The sequence below is a fragment of the Ranitomeya variabilis genome, chromosome 1 (genome assembly GCF_051348905.1).
Source record: "Ranitomeya variabilis isolate aRanVar5 chromosome 1, aRanVar5.hap1, whole genome shotgun sequence".
Lineage (NCBI taxonomy): Eukaryota > Metazoa > Chordata > Amphibia > Anura > Dendrobatidae > Ranitomeya > Ranitomeya variabilis.
The window spans coordinates 1,022,714,771-1,022,734,231 of NC_135232.1; the positions used below are offsets into that span (position 1 = coordinate 1,022,714,771).

Here is a 19,461-nt window from a genome sequence, read left to right on the forward strand (position 1 = left end):
TTGATTTGCTCACTGTCATCTTATCCTGTCATGGCGTTTGTAGATTCAGGTGCTGCCCTGAGTCTTATGGATCTCTCATTTGCTAAGCGCTGTGGTTTTATTCTTGAACCATTAGAAAATCCTATCCCTCTTAGGGGTATTGATGCTACGCCATTGGCAGAAAATAAGCCGCAGTATTGGACACAGGTTACCATGTGCATGACTCCTGAACACCGCGAGGTGATACGTTTTCTCGTTCTACATAAAATGCATGATTTGGTTGTTTTGGGGCTGCCATGGTTGCAGACCCATAATCCAGTCCTTGACTGGAAGGCTATGTCAGTGTCTAGTTGGGGCTGTCGTGGTATTCATGAGGATTCCCTGCCTGTGTCTATTGCTTCTTCTATGCCTTCGGAAGTTCCGGAGTACTTGTCTGATTATCCGTATGTCTTTAGCGAGTCCAGGTCCAGTGCATTGCCTCCTCATAGGGAATGTGACTGTGCAATAGATTTGATTCCAGGCAGTAAATTTCCTAAGGGAAGACTGTTTAATCTGTCGATACCTGAACATACCGCTATGCGTTCATATATCAAGGAGTCTCTGGAGAAAGGACACATCCGTCCGTCTTCTTCCCCTCTTGGTGCGGGATTCTTTTTTGTGGCTAAAAAGGACGGATCTTTGAGGCCTTGTATTGACTATCGGCTTTTAAATAAGATCACTGTCAAATTTCAGTATCCTTTGCCGCTGTTGTCTGACTTGTTTGCCCGGATTAAAGGTGCCAAGTGGTTTACCAAGATAGACCTTCGTGGTGCGTACAACCTTGTGCGCATTAAGCAAGGGGATGAATGGAAAACCGCATTCAATACGCCCGAAGGTCATTTTGAGTACTTGGTGATGCCTTTTGGGCTCTCTAATGCCCCTTCAGTTTTTCAGTCCTTTATGCATGACATTTTCCGGAACTATCTGGATAAATTTCTGATCGTTTATCTGGATGATATTCTGGTTTTTTCTGATAATTGGGACTCGCATGTGGAGCAGGTCAGGATGGTCTTTAAAATATTGCGTGAAAATTCTTTGTTTGTCAAGGGCTCAAAGTGTCTTTTTGGTGTACAGAAGGTTCCCTTTTTGGGGTTCATTTTTTCCCCTTCTGCTGTGGAGATGGACCCAGTCAAGGTCCGAGCTATTCTTGATTGGACTCAGCCCTCGTCAGTTAAGAGTCTTCAGAAGTTCTTGGGTTTCGCTAACTTCTACCGTCGTTTTATCGCTAACTTTTCTAGCATTGTGAAACCTTTGACGGATATGACCAAGAAGGGCTCCGATGTGGTTAATTGGGCTCCTGCTGCCGTGGAGGCTTTCCAGGAGTTGAAACGTCGGTTTACTTCGGCGCCTGTTTTGTGCCAGCCTGATGTATCGCTTCCCTTTCAAGTTGAGGTGGATGCTTCAGAGATTGGAGCAGGGGCCGTTTTGTCGCAGAGAGGCCCTGGTTGCTCTGTTATGAGACCTTGCGCCTTTTTCTCTAGGAAGTTTTCGCCTGCGGAGCGAAATTATGATGTGGGCAATCGGGAGTTGTTGGCCATGAAATGGGCATTTGAGGAGTGGCGTCATTGGCTCGAGGGTGCTAAGCATCGTGTGGTGGTCTTGACTGATCACAAAAATCTGATGTATCTCGAGTCTGCTAAACGCCTGAATCCTAGACAGGCCCGCTGGTCATTGTTTTTCTCCCGTTTTGACTTTGTTGTCTCGTATTTACCAGGTTCAAAGAATGTGAAGGCCGATGCTCTTTCCAGGAGCTTTGTGCCTGATGCTCCTGGAGTCGCTGAACCTGTTGGTATTCTTAAGGATGGTATTATCTTGTCAGCTATTTCTCCTGATCTGCGACGTGTGTTGCAGAGATTTCAGGCTGATAGGCCTGATTCTTGTCCACCTGACAGACTGTTTGTGCCTGATAAGTGGACCAGCAGAGTCATTTCCGAGGTTCATTCCTCGGTGTTGGCAGGTCACCCAGGAATTTTTGGCACCAGAGATCTGGTGGCCAGATCCTTTTGGTGGCCTTCCTTGTCTAGGGATGTGCGGTCATTTGTACAGTCCTGTGGGACTTGTGCTCGAGCTAAGCCTTGCTGTTCTCGTGCCAGCGGGTTGCTCTTGCCCTTGCCTGTCCCTAAGAGACCTTGGACACATATCTCCATGGATTTCATTTCTGATCTTCCGGTGTCTCAGGGCATGTCTGTTATCTGGGTGATATGTGATCGCTTCTCCAAGATGGTCCATTTGGTTCCTTTGCCTAAACTGCCTTCCTCTTCCGATCTGGTTCCTGTGTTTTTCCAGAACGTGGTTCGTTTGCACGGCATCCCTGAGAATATTGTGTCAGACAGAGGATCCCAGTTCGTTTCCAGATTCTGGCGATCCTTTTGTAGTAGGATGGGCATTGACTTGTCGTTTTCGTCTGCTTTCCATCCTCAGACTAATGGACAGACGGAGCGAACTAATCAGACTTTGGAGGCTTATTTGAGGTGTTTTGTCTCTGCTGATCAGGACGATTGGGTGACCTTCTTGCCGTTAGCTGAGTTTGCCCTTAATAATCGGGCTAGTTCCGCCACCTTGGTTTCGCCGTTTTTCTGCAACTCTGGTTTCCACCCTCGTTTTTCTTCGGGTCATGTGGAACCTTCTGACTGCCCTGGGGTGGATTCTGTGGTGGATAGGTTGCAGCGGATCTGGAATCTTGTGGTGGACAACTTGAAGTTGTCACAGGAGAGGGCTCAGCGCTTTGCCAACCGCCGCCGCGGTGTGGGTCCCCGACTACGTGTTGGGGATTTGGTGTGGCTTTCTTCCCGCTTTGTTCCTATGAAGGTTTCCTCTCCCAAATTTAAACCTCGTTTTATTGGTCCTTACAAGATATTGGAAATTCTTAATCCTGTATCCTTTCGCCTGGATCTACCTGTGTCGTTTGCTATCCACAACGTGTTTCATAGGTCCTTGTTGCGGCGGTACGTTGTGCCTGTGGTTCCTTCTGCTGAGCCTCCTGCTCCGGTGTTGGTTGAGGGCGAGTTGGAGTACGTGGTGGAGAAGATCTTGGATTCTCGTCTCTCCAGGCGGAGGCTTCAGTACCTGGTCAAGTGGAAGGGCTATGGTCAGGAAGATAATTCCTGGGTGGTCGCCTCTGATGTTCATGCGGCCGATTTAGTTTGTGCCTTTCATGCCGCTCATCCTGATCGCCCTGGTGGTCGTGGTGAGGGTTCGGTGACCCCTCACTAAGGGGGGGTACTGTTGTGATTTTGCTTTTTGCTCCCTCTAGTGGTCATTAGTGATTTGACTCTGGAGCGTCTGTCTTTTCCTATATCCTCACCTGGGCCGTTAGTTCAGGGGCGTTGCTATATAAGCTCCCTGGACCTTCAGTTCAATGCCTGGCATCGTTGAAATCAGAGCTAATCTGCTGTGCTCTTGTCCTCTGATCCTGGTTCCTGTTTTTCAAGCTAAGTCTGCTTCTTTGCTTTTTGCTTTTGTTTTGTTTGGTATTTTTGTCCAGCTTGTTCCTATCTGTATCCTGACCTTTGCTGGAAGCTCTAGGGGGCTGGTGTTCTCCCCCCGGACCGTTAGACGGTTCGGGGGTTCTTGAATCTCCAGCGTGGATTTTTATAGGGTTTTTGTTGACCAGATAAGTTATCTTGCTATATTCTGCTATTAGTAAGCTGGCCTCTCTTTGCTGAACCTGGTTCATTTCTGTGTTTGTCATTTCCTCTTACCTCACCGTTATTATTTGTGGGGGGCTTGTATCTTGCTTTGGGGTCCCTTTCTCTGGAGGCAAGAGAGGTCTTTGTTTTCTTCTCCTAGGGGTAGTTAGATTCTCCGGCTGGCGCGAGTCATCTAGCGATCACCGTAGGCATGATCCCCGGCTACTTCTAGTGTTGGCGTTAGGAGTAGCTATTTGGTCAACCCAGTTACCACAGCCCTATGAGCTGGATTTTTGTATCTTGCAGACTTACACGTTCCTCTGAGACCCTGTCCACTGGGGTCATAACACCAATCATCCTGATTGGCAGACACAAAGCATCTCAAATAAGTTTCCAAAGTCTGATTAGTTCGCTCGGTTTGGCCATTTGTCTGAGGATGAAACGCGGAAGAAAAGGACAAATCAATGCCCAGCTTAGCACAAAAGGACCGCCAAAACCTAGAAACAAACTGGGAACCTCTATCGGACACAATATTCTCCGGAATGCCATGCAAACGAACCACATGCTGAAAAAACAACGGAACCAACTCAGTAGAGGAAGGCAACTTAGGGAAAGGTACCAAATGAACCATCTTAGAAAACCGGTCACAGACCACCCAGATAACAGACATCCTCTGGGAAACAGGAAGGTCCGAAATAAAATCCATAGAAATATGCGTCCAAAGCCTCTCAGGGACCGGCAAAGGCAAAAGCAACCCACTGGCGCGGGAGCAGCAAGGTTTGGCCCGCGCACAAGTCCCACAGGACTGCACAAAAGAACGAACATCCCATGACAAAGAAGGCCACCAAAAGGACCTACTAACCAAATCTCTGGTACCAAAAATCCCAGGATGGCCAGCCAGCACCGAACAGTGAACCTCAGAAATCACTTTACTAGTCCATCTGTCAGGAACAAACAGTTTCCCCGCTGGACAGCGATCAGGTTTATCAGCCTGAAACTCCTGAAGAGCCCGTCGCAAATCAGGGGAGATGGCAGAAAGAATCACCCCCTCCTTAAGAATACCAACCGGCTCAAGAATCGCAGGGGAATCAGGCAAGAAACTCCTAGAGAGGGCATCAGCCTTAACATTCTTAGAACCTGGAAGATACGAGACAACAAAATCAAAACGGGAGAAAAACAGGGACCATCGGGCCTGTCTAGGATTCAGCCGTTTGGCAGATTCTTATGATCGGTCAAGACCACAATACGGTGCTTGGCCCCCTCAAGCTAATGTCGCCACTCCTCAAATGCCCACTTCATAGCCAACAACTCACGATTGCCGACATCATAATTGCGTTCCGCAGGCGAAAACTTTCGAGAAAAGAAGGCACACGGTTTCATCAAGGAACCATCAGAATTCCTCTGAGACAAAAACGGCCCCTGCCCCAATCTCAGCAGCGTCAACCTCAACCTGAAAAGGAAGAGAAACATCCGGCTGACACAACACAGGGGCAGAAGTAAATCGGCGCTTAAGCTCCTGAAAGGCAGAAACAGCCTCAGAGGACCAATTAGCTACATCAGCGCCCTTCCTCGTCAAATCGGTCAGGGGTTTGACCACACTGGAGAAGTTGGCAATGAAACGGCGATAAAAATTAGCAAAGCCCAAAAATTTCTGAAGGCTCTTCACGGATGTGGGCTGGATCCAATCATGAATGGCCTGAACCTTAGCCGGATCCATTTCTATAGATGATGGAGAAAAAATGAAGCCCAAAAAAGAAACCTTCTGTACTCCAAAGAGGCACTTAGACCCCTTCACAAACAAGGCATTGTCACGAAGGACCTGAAATACCATCCTAACTTGTTTCACATGAGACTCCCAATCATCTGAAAAAATCAAAATATCATCCAAATATACAATCAAGAATTTATCAATATAAGTCCGGAAGATATCATGCATGAAGGATTGAAAAACAGATGGGGCATTAGAGAGTCCGAATGGCATCACAAGATACTCAAAATGGCCCTCGGGCGTATTAAACGCAGTTTTCCATTCGTCACCCTGCTTAATACGAACCAGATTATATGCCCCTCGAAGGTCAATCTTAGTAAACCAACTAGCCCCCTTAATTCTGGCAAACAAATCAGAAAGCAAAGGCAAAGGGTATTGGAATTTGACCGTGATCTTATTCAAGAGGCGATAATCAATACAGGGTCTCAAGGAGCCATCCTTCTTGGCAACAAAAAAGAAACCTGCTCCTAATGGAGAAGAAGATGGCCGAATATGCCCCTTCTCCAAAGACTCCTTTACATAGCTCCACATGGTGGCATGTTCAGGCACAGACAGATTGAAAAGTCGACCCTTAGGAAACTTACAGCCTGGAATCAAATCAATAGCACAATCACAGTCCCTATGCGGTGGAAGGGAACTGGACTTGGGCTCATCGAAAACATCCTGGAAATCTGACAGAAACTCAGGAATTTCAGAAGAGGGGGAGGAGGAAATTGACATCAGAGGAACGTCATCATGAACCCCCTGACAACCCCAACTAGTCACAGACATAGATTTCCAATCCAACACCGGATTATGTACCTGTAACCATGGAAACCCCAGCACAACAACATCATGCAAATTATGTAACACCAGGAAGCGACACTCTTCCTGATGGGCTGGCGCCATGCACATAGTTAACTGTGTCCAAAACTGAGGTTTATTTTTAGCCAATGGTGTAGCATCAATCCCCCTCAAAGGGATAGGACTCCGCAAAGGCTGTAAGGAAAAACCACAACGTCTGGCAAATTCTAAGTCCATTAAATTTAAAGCGGCGCCTGAATCCACAAATGCCATGACAGAGAATGACAATAATGAGCAGATCAGGGTCACAGATAACAGAAATTTAGGTTGTACAGTACTGATAGTAACGGAATTAGCGATTCTCTTGGCACGCTTAGGGCAATCAGAAATAACATGAGCAGAATCGCTGCAGTAAAAGCACAACCCATTCTGACGTCTGAATCCTTGGCGTTCCGCTCTAGACACAATCCTATCACACTGCATAGGCTCAGGACTCTGCTCGGAAGACAACGCCATAGTGTGCACAACTCTGCGCTCACGCAAGCGCCGATCAATTTGAATGGCCAGAGACATAGAATCACTCAGACCTGCAGGCGTGGGGAACCCCACCATAACATCTTTGACAGATTCAGAAACACCCTTTCTGAAAATTGCCGCCAAAGCATCCTCATTCCACTTAGTAAGCACAGACCATTTTCTGAATTTCTGGCAATATGACTCTGCCGCTTCTTGACCCTGACACAAGGCCAAAAGTGTTTTCTCAGCATGCTCTACAGAGTTAGGTTCATCATACAATAACCCAAGCGCCTGAAAGAAGGTGTCTACATTAAGCAAGGCCGGATTCCCAGATTCCAGGGAAAATGCCCAATCCTGCGGGTCACCACGCAACAGAGAAATAACAATCTTTACCTGCTGGATGGGATTACCAGAGGAACGGGGCTTCAGAGCAAAAAACAGTTTACAGTTATTTTTAAAGCTCAAAAATTTGGACCTGTCCCCGAAGAACAGATCGGGGGTAGGAATTCTAGGCTCTAAAACAGGAGTCTGCACGATATAATCAGAAATACCCTGTACTCTAGCAGCAAGTTGATCCACCCGAGAAGCAAGTCCCTGAACATCCATGTCCATGCCTAACTCCTGAGCCACCCAGAAGTGAAGAGGGAAAAAAAACACAACAGAGTACAGAAAAAAAAATGGCTCAGCACTTTCTTTCCCTTCTTTTGAGATGCGGTTAACTCATTGTTGGTCCAGTTGTACTGTTATGAACTGGTGGCCTAGGAGCAGCATGGACGAGCTCTGGAGTAGGTGGCCTCTATACTGACCGCAGACCCTGAACTTAACACATCAACTAGAAGTAGCCGTGGGATGTTCCTGTCACTCCCTAGACACCTCGTCACGGCCGGAGGACTAATTACCCCTAAAGAAAGAAACAGGAATACTATCTTGCCTCAGAGAAAATTCCCAAAGGAAAGGCAGCCCCCAACAAATAATGACTGTGAGAGGAGAGGGAAATTACAAACGCAGACTGAAAACAGAATTTAGCAAAGGAGGCCACGCTACCTAGAAAGGAAAGACAGGACAGAGTACTGTGCGGTCAGTATAAAAAATACTACAAAATCCACCACAGAGAATACAAAAATCTCCACACCTAACTAAAGGCATGGAGGGTAACTCTGTGACTCCAGAGCTTCCAACTTGGCTGAATAAATCTTTACACAGACAAAGCTGGACAAGAAAAAACATAGCAATTCACAGAACTATTAAGTCCACCGCATGTGGACTGCAAAAACTGAGCCAGGACTTATCTTTGATGATTTGGACAATCCAGAGGGAGAAACCAAGCAGAGATGTGGATCCCTAGAAAACAATGGACAACTGGCACTCACTAAAGGAAGGAGCCAGACTAAATAGCCCCGTCCAAAGTGGACGCAGCTGATGACTGTTGTGAAGGACAAACAGCAGCACTACCACTTATAACCACCGGAGGGAGCCCAAGAGCAGAACCCACAACAGAATTCACAACATGTACATACGTGATGATGAGATTACAGTAAATGATCCTTTGTAAAGTCTAATACACACAAACATACCTAACCATTATTTCTGTAGACAAAGGGATTTTACCAGGGTTGAAAGTTAGTGAGTGATAGTTCCGCTGCTCTATAAAATGCAGGGGCGTGCAGAGCTGTCAGTGTTGTGAATGACAGACCAGCCGCCTAATCAGTGATAGGGGCGTGCTGGGCTCTCAGTATTATGAATGACAGCCGATTTAGCTCTGGCCTGCTGGGTTTATTCTAGGTGTCTCCTGTTCTGAATGATTGTCAGCTAAATAAATAGCCAGGCAATGATTAGAACATTGCCAATCATAGCGTTGGCTCGGGGGGGGTTGTGTGACTTGTTCTCTAGTGCTCTGTTATTCTTATCTTTTGCTGCCTGAACTTGGACCTTGCCTTTGAGCATCAATTTACCTAGCCCCTCTGTCTTGATCGGCTACTTTCCAGAAATTCTGACCTCAGACTGTGACCTGTTTATTCCTTTGTGTTGCTGCTCTGTTTAAGACAAATTCCCTTAGTATTCGACTTCAGACCTTTTTGACTCTCCTGCCTCACGACTTGTCTGTGAGAAGTGACATTTACAAGAGTCACATGACGACTGTCTGTATACCTTTTTTTTTCACTAGTATGGATTCCATTCATACACTTTGTGATCAGGTGGTGAATTTGACTGATGTAATTAAAGATCTGGTCAAGCAGCACCAGAACGTAGAATTGATGCAGTTACAGCTGCAGTGTCAGTTGTCTAGCGTGATGAATGCTTCCCATAGCTCTCCATTGCAGGCACTGTCTGTGATGCCTGCAACTTCTGATAAACAGTTGGCCTCTCCTGAACCTGTAGTAACCCTCCCTGATACATTTTCAAGGTAGAAAAATCAGTTTAGGCAGTTTAGGGTGTTCAGGGACAGTTGCAGGCTATTTTTTTACTCTGTGGGGATGAATTCCAGTGGGTGTTGATAATTCATTCCCTACTTCCAAGGGGCCCTCTGACCTGGGCATTTTCTTTGTCTCCACAAGTCCCAGAAGAGTCTTCTGTTGATGCCTCTTTTTACATCTTACGTTTGACGTATGACAAACCCACCAGGATCCAGGTCCCAAAGATCATGAACTTGATACAGGGGGTCCATAACCACCGAGGACTATTGTACTAAGTTCCGGCAATGGTCCACTGAAGTTCTGTGGAATGATGCAGCTCTCAGGTGCAAAGGTGTTTCTGAAAAACTTAATGGAAACCTGTCAGCAGGATTGTGCACAGTAACCTACACAGTGTCAGGTTGGCACAGTAGTAGCTATCGGTGTATAAAGAGGTGAACCGATAGCCGCTGCGCAGGTGCCGGCGGTGCCATCTTGGAGGAGGAATTTTTTTTTTCTAATCTAGCAAGATGCACTGCCGGCGCATGTGCCGTAGCAGGTATCGGATCACCTCTAAATACACTGATAGATGTTACTGCGCAGGCACGGCGGTCGCCATTTTCAAATGGATTTTTTTTTAAACATGAGGATAACCCCAACCATAACAATTATATGCACATTACACATGCAATTATGCTGCAGCGCAGGTGCCACGGCTCGCGCCTACCTGCAGAAGGTTTTTTTTCTAGCATGTATATATAATATTCATTATGTTAGCTAGGGAGCAAATCACTGAGGGATCACTGACCTGTCAGCAGTCTGCATTATGAGTACCTAATTAGAGCACCACATGAAGACCCCCCCCCACAGGCCGCCCCGGAGCATGAACATATCATTAACTGAAAACTGAAAATAAAGATAAAACAGCAACCACAAGAAGGATTTCATCAACCCAGGTATCATTTTAATCAGTATAACGGCACTGACCTGACAGTGTCTGTAGGTTACTGCACAAGATCCTGCTGACAGGTTCCCTTTAATGACGCTCTGGCTTTTCATACTCCACCTTATTCTCTGGGGTAGACCATGAACAAGGCCATACAAATGAATCACAGAATTTGGGAAAGGCGTGGTGTTTGGCATGCTTTGGTCATTCCCCCTGAGCCTGTCCATGTTCCTGAGGTGGACTTTGGAGTTGCCAACTCTCGTGTCATTGAGAGGAAACGTCGGTGCAATCTCAGACCTCTACTGTGTATTATCTTGATCTGTCTTCAAGCAAGCAAGTCGTCAGGAAACGCCTAAGTCAAGGTGACTGTCAAGGAGGTCACCAAGACATCCAAGTAACCTTTTACTCCTCAAAGTTCTGCTTAATGTGGAACTAATTTTTCAAGAACCAGCTGTTATCAGCGTTACATTTCATTGACTGCGCATCTGCAGCCAACTTTATTAATTCGTGACTGGTTCTGAAATTAGGATTAGGAACAGTTAGTTTGGAAAGACCAAATTTGAGAAATTCAGCACATCCAAACGGAAGTAGAAAAAAGTAAAAGGTCTTTATTGAAAATCCATAAAACCATGAACAAATACAGGTAATACATTAAAATCTTCTGACGCGTTTCTGGCAACCTCCCTTAGGTCATAGAATACAGCACAATGAACATGTGATCGTATTTATACATTAATGGACCAATTACTGCAAGTATTGGAAACAACCTACTGTATAACCGAGCCTCCATATAAACACCTAAATGATCTGTACAGCGCTGGTGAGCACCTGCACAGTGCACATATATAGGGTCTGCAGAGCACTGGTGAGAACCCGCACAGTGCACACATATAGGGTCTGCAGAACACTGGTGAGAGCCTGCACAATGCACACATATAGGGTCTGCAGAGCACTGGTGACACACATATAGGGTCTGCAAAACACTGGTGAGAACCTGCCCTGTACACACATATAGGGTCTGCAGAGCACTGGTGAGAACCTGCCCTGTACACACATATAGGGTCTGCAGAGCACTGGTGAGAACCTGCCCTGTACACACATATAAGGTCTGCAGAGCACTGGTGAGAACCTACACAGGATGTGTTGAAATTATGGATACAGCTTTATATGTCAAACAGGTATCTTCCATTCCCAATAATGATATCACATGCAAATATTTAACCAACAACCTCACTTTGATTTTCAAAGAAAATTATTGAGATGTTTGGATGTGGGAATTGCTGTAGGTGTTATTAAAAGCAGGGAGAAAAAATAATATTTTACCTGATCATCGAATTTTTTCCGATTTGCTAAAAACCCATAAAAATGTTTTCCCTCCACCACTCTGTTCTAAGATTTCTACGATAGGATTCCTCAATGAAAACCTTAGTGACTGGGTTGATGAACACCTCCAACCCTTGGTTAGCCGCATGCTATCTCAAAGACAGCTCTACGTTTCTACAAATATTTGATGATTTCCACTGGCAGTCCAATTATTTTTTTTTCTACCTGTGATGTTATTAATCTATATTCAGTGATCCCACATCATATGGCCACTCAGGCAATTCAATTTCATGTCAAACAATATACTGTAGTTCATATACTGTAGGATTGAAACATTTATTTTAATAGCTATACAACATCTGCTAACCCATAATTATTTTTCATTTGATTCAAAATTTTTCTTCCAAATAGAAAGTGCCCTAATGGGATCAAAATTTTTACCTTCGCTTGCTATCCAGTATATGGCGTGGTGGAAGGAGAAATGTATCTTTAATTCTGTTGTTTTATCAGTATAGTTTGGAAAGACACATTCAAATTTTTGCCATTGACAGAACACCATTACTTCAGCTTAATTGTCATAAGAGATGTATAATCTCTGTACAAATTTGCATGAAGTGACACATTCACAGTTATAGTTTTACTTACCCCCATATTTTTCCATATTTTTTGAAACATTCCATGTCAAATTCAAATAGTCCCTAAAAACAAAAAAAATGTATTTGCTTTGTAAGAAGCCCTCACAGAACATAAAATTATTCACTATTTCTGTCTCTGGTGGGTGATGACATTTCTGAATCTGTTATACAATCAACTTCTCTAACATTCAAAATTGCTGCTACTACCTACTCCATTTTACATTCCCTGCTCCGAGCTCTAGACCAGGGGTGCACAACCTTTTATGGACGACATCCACATTGTTATACTGAGCCAATCCAGGGGCTGCACTAAAAATGAAAGTGGTATTGCCTTCTGTGACATTTGTGGCATTTCGAAAGTATATAACATAAATGTCTGATATGGTAAACAATGGGAGATGGGACAGGGAGAGCCAGCCCACCACCTGTTGCAGCAAAGTCCGGCTGTACATGAATGGAAGAGCCCGGAATCCGTCTGGAGGAATGTACAAGACGAAGAAATCCAGAGTGTTTACGGATAAGTAATAAAAGTCCAGTATTTATTGAAAAATCAGTTCTTGAAAAACATGTTGACATGCGGCTTTGGTCATGGTGTGAACAACCGATGCGTTTCAGCTCAACGGAGCCTTAATCAGTTGTTGACCCTAAGGCCTCATTTAAACCTCCGTTTTTACGTACGTGTTCTGTTTATTATGGATAAAACACATACCTATTATATTCTATGGGGCTGTTCACATGTCTATGGGTTTTTTTTGTTGATCGTGTGTCCTAGAGATGTCTCTTTTTGACAAGGATCATAATTACCTATAAAAGTCTTCGGGTTTGTGAGAAAGCATTGACAACGCACAATGCTATTAGCAATGCAATATATAGGAGAAGGTTTGTAATTTATTTATTTTTTGTTACAAGAAAATAATTGATGAAACACTGATGGGAAAAAACGACCAAACACTGATGAAACTTGGATCCAAAGCACAAATGGAACTTGGTCCATATTTTTCATATGTGAAAAATCACTGACATCCGAATGAGGCTTAGCCTACCTGACTACTCTCTTTGTCTAACATTATTGCCTTTTGAAGTTCAATCTGGTTACTTTTCTATACTTTTGGCTCCCATTTGTTCTTTCTACATGTATATACATTACTGATCCAGCATGTTATATGTTTTCCCCTTAACTTGCTCTACCAGCCAGAAGCTACTGCCCAGAGGTCCATCCAGGGAAGGTGAAAGCCTTAATTTGTGGTGAAAGGGTAAATACCATGGTAGTCCCGGAGCTTGCTAAGTGGAGGGGCTAGTGCAAAGTCTGTCAATGGACGAATATTAAAATGTATTGAAGGTGTGTGGATATTTTCTGCATTGCCACAACAATATAATTTAAGACCTGATGAGGTAGTAATGGTGGTTTATTCTCAATGACCCCTTCTTCAGGAAATGCCATACAAGAACTCTTGTGTGGCATTTCCTGAAGAAGGGGTCATTGAGACCCTGAAACGCGTTGAATAAACCACCATTACTACCTCATCAAGTCTTGAAATCATATTGTTGCGGCAGCGCAGAAAATATCCACACACCTCCAATACATTTTAATATATGGCCGGTTACCATCCCATGGATCTGCAGCAGCTGACAATTTGAGCGTGTGTTTCTCATCTACAAGGTGAGCAGTTTTATTGAAATATACTATCCTTAGTCTGTGGGATAAGTCCCTATTGCACTTTTTTCTCCTTCTTGAAACACTAATGGACGAATATTTTGAGTTTAAAAATTTGCTGACTGGTGCAATGTGCTGTCTTAATTCAGGTTAATCTTTTATAACTATCTTACAATCTTTCATATTCGGGATGTTCTGCCTTCACTGATTAATGTGAAAAAATAGCCGGGGTAAAGGTCCCATCATGATTATTTTTATTATGTTGAATCACATACTGTGCCCAGATGGAAAGGTACATTTGAGGGCCACTCTGGCTTCACCACCGAGCTATCACATTTGTGCAGCTCAGTATTTAATAATATATAATGGGACTGTAACAGTAAGAATGGTTTCCCAAAGATTTGCTGCTCACTGAAATAAATTCTAACCGCAAAACTAATGAGAGAATATTTTATTTTATTCGGTTTATTTACTAGATACATTTATATTAGAATACTTTAATATAATGGATGGAATCAGATTATATGTCTTTTAACTCACATCTTTGTTTTGAAGAAAAAGTCCAATAAATGGTAGGGGTCTAGGACCGGGGATTCCATATTTTTTGAATATTCTGTATGGCCAGATCCCATAACTGGAAAGGAAAGGAGATAGGAAATTAAAAAAAATAGTTTTATTTATTTCATATTAAATCCAATGATTGAAAAATACTTATCAACATTTCTAATATTAGAACTTGTTTATATGTGATTATATTTAAAGAGAACCTGACACCTGATATTGTACATACTGCTCTATTTGTGGGCAATGGTGATCACATTATATAAATGCTCTTGTCAGAGACTGTACAAAAATAAAACCTTGCTTATGACCTTAGGAGGCAAAAACTGTATCACTAAAGATGACAATTCCCCCACTAAAACCTATAATTTTGAGCATCCCAGCATGCACGAAGCGTCATCAAAGTGAAAGAAGTTAAAATAAATAAATTAAACAGATATAAAGGGAATGATAGGGACTTTTTAACTAAAGTACAAAAAAAAAGACATAACATTATTACTTTAAATAGACAGACATTTAGGATTAAAATAAATGTTAGTTTCAGACAAACCCTTTAATTTACTGCGAATGGAAGGAACAGGCAATTAAAACCCAACTGCCTAATCCTTATCACCCTTGACGTGACTGACGTCTATTATTGGGAAAGCGCCGGGAAGCCTTCATACACAATATACAGCTCTGGCAAAAATTAAGAAACCCCTCTGCAAAATGTTCAGTTTGTCTGATTTTTCTCTTTATAGGTATACTTTTGAGTAAAATGTAAATTGTTCTTTTATTCTATAAACTTATGACAACATGTCTCCGAATTTCCAAGCAATAAATTTTGTATTTTTTTTCTGACAAAGAAAAATGGGCTAAATAAAAAACCCCCAGTGCTTTCAGACATCAAATAATGCAAATAAAACAAGTTTATAATCATTTAGAAACAACAATACTAATGTTTTAACTCAGGAAGAGTTCAGAAATCAATATTTTGTGGAGTAACCATGATTTTTAATCACAGCTTTCATGCGTCTTGGCATGCTTTCCACCAGTCTTTCACACTGCTTCTGGTGCAAAAATGTAAGCAGTTCTTCTTTGTTTGATGGCTTGTGACTATCCATCATCCTCTTGATTATATTCCAGAGGTTTTCAATGGGGTTCAGGTCTGGAGATTTGGCTGCCCATGACAGGGTATGGATGTGGTGGTCTCTTAATTTTTGCCAGAGCTGTATATTGGCAATAGTGACCAATACTCATCTAACGTGAATGGCCAGCTGTAGAGAGAAACAAGTATTTTAGGAAAAGAAAGTGGTATTCACACAAATAATTAGTAATGTTGATATCAAATATTTGGACTAAGGTCTCATTCAGATGTCTGTGCAAATCAGTCCGAGATCGAACAGCAATGCATAATTTGATCGTGGGTCTCCCTATCAGACCGGGACAGCTTCACAGAAAAATATAACGCTTTCACAGCTGATCCACGGCCAGTACGTGCATTAGCGGTCCAAGCTTAGACGTCTTCATAAGCCCTAACACCGTTTTAAGGACATTTATTCACTGAATTTTATATACGGTATTTATTTATTTATTATATTAATGCTTCAGATGACAAAGTAACAATGAGCTTTTTCCTTCTAAAGGTACCTTCACACGAAACGACTTTGTAACGATATCGCTAGCGATCCGTGACGTTGCAGCGTCCTGGCTAGCGATATCGTTTAGTTTGACACGCAGCAGCGATCAGGATCCTGCTGTGATGTCGCTGGTCGCTGAATAAAGTTCAGAACTTTATTTGGTCGTCCGATCGCCGTGTATCGTTGTGTTTGACAGCAAAAGCAACGATACCAGCGATATTTTACACTGGTAACCAGGGTAAACATCAGATTACTAAGCGCAGGGCCGCGCTTAGTAACCCGATGTTTACCCTGGTTACCAGCGTAAAATGTAAAAAAACCAAACAGTACATACTTACATGCGTCCCCCGCCGTCTGCTTCCCACACTGACTGAGCGCCGCAAAGTGAAAGTGAAAGCACAGCACAGTGGTGACGTCACCGCTGTGCCCTGCTACTGCCGGCGCTCACACAGTGCAGGAAGCGGACGCCGGGGGACGCATGTAAGTATGTACTGTTTTTTTTACATTTTACGCTGGTAACCAGGGTAAACATCGGGTTACTAAGCGCGGCCCTGCGCTTAGCAACCCGATGTTTACCCTGGTTACCCGGGGACCTCGGCATCGTTGGTCGCTGGAGAGCGGTCTGTGTGACAGCTCTCCAGCGATCAAACAGCGACGCTGCAGCGATCAGCATCGTTGTCGCTATCGCTGCAGCGTCGCTTCGTGTGAAGGTACCTTAACACTAAAAATAAAGTTGTGAATTATTGTGCTTTTGCTGTTATATAAAGCAGTTGTATACTGTAACAACTGATCATAAAAAATCTTGCACATGAAAGAGTTAATTAGTTGTATATAAAGGTACCTTCACACGAAGCGACGCTGCAGCGATAGCGACAACGATGCTGATCGCTGCAGCGTCGCTGTTTGATCGCTGGAGAGCTGTCACACAGACCGCTCTCCAGCGACCAACGATGCCGAGGTCCCCGGGTAACCAGGGTAAACATCGGGTTGCTAAGCGCAGGGCCGCGCTTAGTAACCCGATGTTTACCCTGGTTACCAGCGTAAAATGTAAAAAAACCAAACAGTACATACTTACATGCGTCCCCCGGCGTCCGCTTCCTGCACTGTGTGAGCGCCGGCAGTAGCAGGGCACAGCGGTGACGTCACCGCTGTGCTGTGCTTTCACTTTCACTTTGCGGCGCTCAGTCAGTGTGGGAAGCAGACGGCGGGGGACGCATGTAAGTATGTACTGTTTGTTTTTTTTACATTTTACGCTGGTAACCAGGGTAAACATCGGGTTACTAAGCGCGGCCCTGCGCTTAGTAACCCGATGTTTACCCTGGTTACCAGTGTAAAATATCGCTGGTATCGTTGCTTTTGCTGTCAAACACAACGATACACGGCGATCGGACGACCAAATAAAGTTCTGAACTTTATTCAGCGACCAGCGACATCACAGCAGGATCCTGATCGCTGCTGTGTGTCAAACTAAACGATATCGCTAGCCAGGACGCTGCAACGTCACGGATCGCTAGCGATATCGTTACAAAGTCGTTTCGTGTGAAGGTACCTCAAGAGAAGGTTTATAACAGTAATCCTATAAGGAAGCTAGCACAGAAGCTGAAAGAGTTTGATAACAAGATAGTAGATACTGGAGTGCTGCACCTCAGCTGCACAAAGTGTCAATTTCTACTATTCACAAAGAGGAACTGAGGTTAACCATTCCTGGGGGTGGAGGGGAACAGCTCACTCCTTCAGCCGTATTGCTGAAAATTTCACGGTCTGCCGCAATAACGGACTGCAAAAATGTTGCGGATGCCATTTTTCATGTTCCCAATACTATAGTAAAAGTATTGGGAAAAAAACGGCGGTCCCCAAAACTGGAAGTCACGGTGCACCACAAAAACAACCTTTGTTTTTGTGGCCACATTGACTTACAATGGTGGCCGTGACCGTAAGCCGTGAAAAAGATCGAGCAGGCTCAATCTTTTTCACAGCCGTAAATATGGCCCTCACAGCAATACCAGTACTGGCGAGGCCGGAAATCACATTCAGGTGCCTTTTGCCTGCTGTCGCTCCTCTGCTCTGTTCTACCCTTCTATTTTGAAGTTTGATGTGCAGAGGGGCAGGAGACTTAACAAGGCTTAATCCAGGAGGCTTACAGATATGACTAAATTCACCTGTATACAACCTGTATGCCCATATTCATAACTTGACAACTCAAAAAGCTCAAAAGGGTGACAGATTCCCTTAAATTTCATGGCTAATACGCTGTGCTGGTGATAAAACTATGGTCCCGACTCCCGATTCATCATTTGTGATTGATTGATTGAAGTAACTATTTTGTTTTGTATTTGCAGAAGGTTTTTGAACCAAATTTTTAAAAGTGGCGCACAAGGTTTATGAATTAGGTGCAAAATCTTTTTTTTTCTTAAACCAGTTTTTACAATATTCTAGCATCTAAAGTTGCAAATCTATTCTAAAAAAAAAATGAAAAAATGCATTCAATTTAAATCTCCTTCAGAAACTTTGCTCCTAGAGGAAAAAAAAATATAACAAGTCACACATTTCATGAATCTATCTAAAACCGCTAAATAAGCAAAGTTCTTGAAGAAGAATTAATAAAATACTTTAAAAAAGAAAAACAACAAAAAATTGGAGCAAAATATGGAGAATAAAACACAAACACTAAACTCACTGAAAAGGAGCAAATTACTGCAGAATCGTGGTGCAACAAAATAATGAAGCGGGTCTATACATCCCCCCTCTTACCTTCTACTGTATACTTTATTGAAGGGTGAAGATAAAAGTGTTCATTTACAGAACATGATGTGCAGTAACGTGGTAACATATTAGGCTCAGCACCTACTGCTGATCTCAGGAATAGGAGGCGGCAGGAACATTTATAGTAAATATGTCCCATCCATTAATGAGGAACACATACATTCAGGATCATTGATATAAAGTCACCCTCACCATCCTTCTCCTGTTATATCATAACAACACACAAAGCATTTCATAAAAAGAGAGAGTGAAGGATAGGAAACTTACTAAGTGAGAAGTGCCAGCAGTGAGATGAGCAGGATCCAGGTTTCTTTGGAGAAATCTGGGATGAGGTACATGCTTAATCTTTCTTCGATGTTACGCGCTCTGCTATATCCCAGGGCTTCCCCTTCTTGTTGGTGGTCTTCCTGCTCTTCTGGCTATCTTACTTCGGCAGCTTTCAATATCCTGCTCCCTCCCCTGTGATGCTTCAATGGAGGAGGGTTCACATACATGAGAACACTGTTGGCCACAGACCAGGGACTTGTGTGCACAGAGATAACATAATTCTACTCCATAGACTTCTATAATTTTTCTAGCATGTACCAGAATTTTTTGTTATGCTGGGTTTACACGTTTTAGTGACATGCAAGATATTTGGCCGACGACAGCTAATACGATTGTTCTTCACATAGGATATCATTGTTCTCAGCAGCTCATGTCCCTTTTACACAAGACGATGGGCAGCCAAGAACAATCATTTGTAAACAGGCTAAAACATAACACCTGACAAACAAGTGTTTTGCCGGCCTGTTTAGATGGCTTGACAGCTGCAAACCCAATCATTTACCCATCTAAAAGCAGCAGAGGCGTAGCT

General features: G+C 43.5%; 1 protein-coding gene across 1 annotated transcript in view; it reads right to left on the minus strand.

The window, feature by feature from the left end:
* Positions 1-19,059, minus strand: part of LOC143793010 (cytochrome P450 3A29-like) — a 104,939-nt gene extending 85,880 nt beyond the window's left edge. Inside the window, exons 1-3 of the mRNA XM_077279563.1 lie at positions 18,873-19,059; positions 14,203-14,296; positions 12,019-12,071 (exon numbers count right to left, since the gene is read on the minus strand). Coding sequence (XP_077135678.1) covers positions 12,019-12,071; positions 14,203-14,296; positions 18,873-18,943 — 218 coding nt within the window. The 5' untranslated portion in view covers positions 18,944-19,059. The remainder of the gene's footprint in view (positions 1-12,018; positions 12,072-14,202; positions 14,297-18,872) is intronic.
* Between the last annotated feature and the right edge of the window lie 402 nt (positions 19,060-19,461).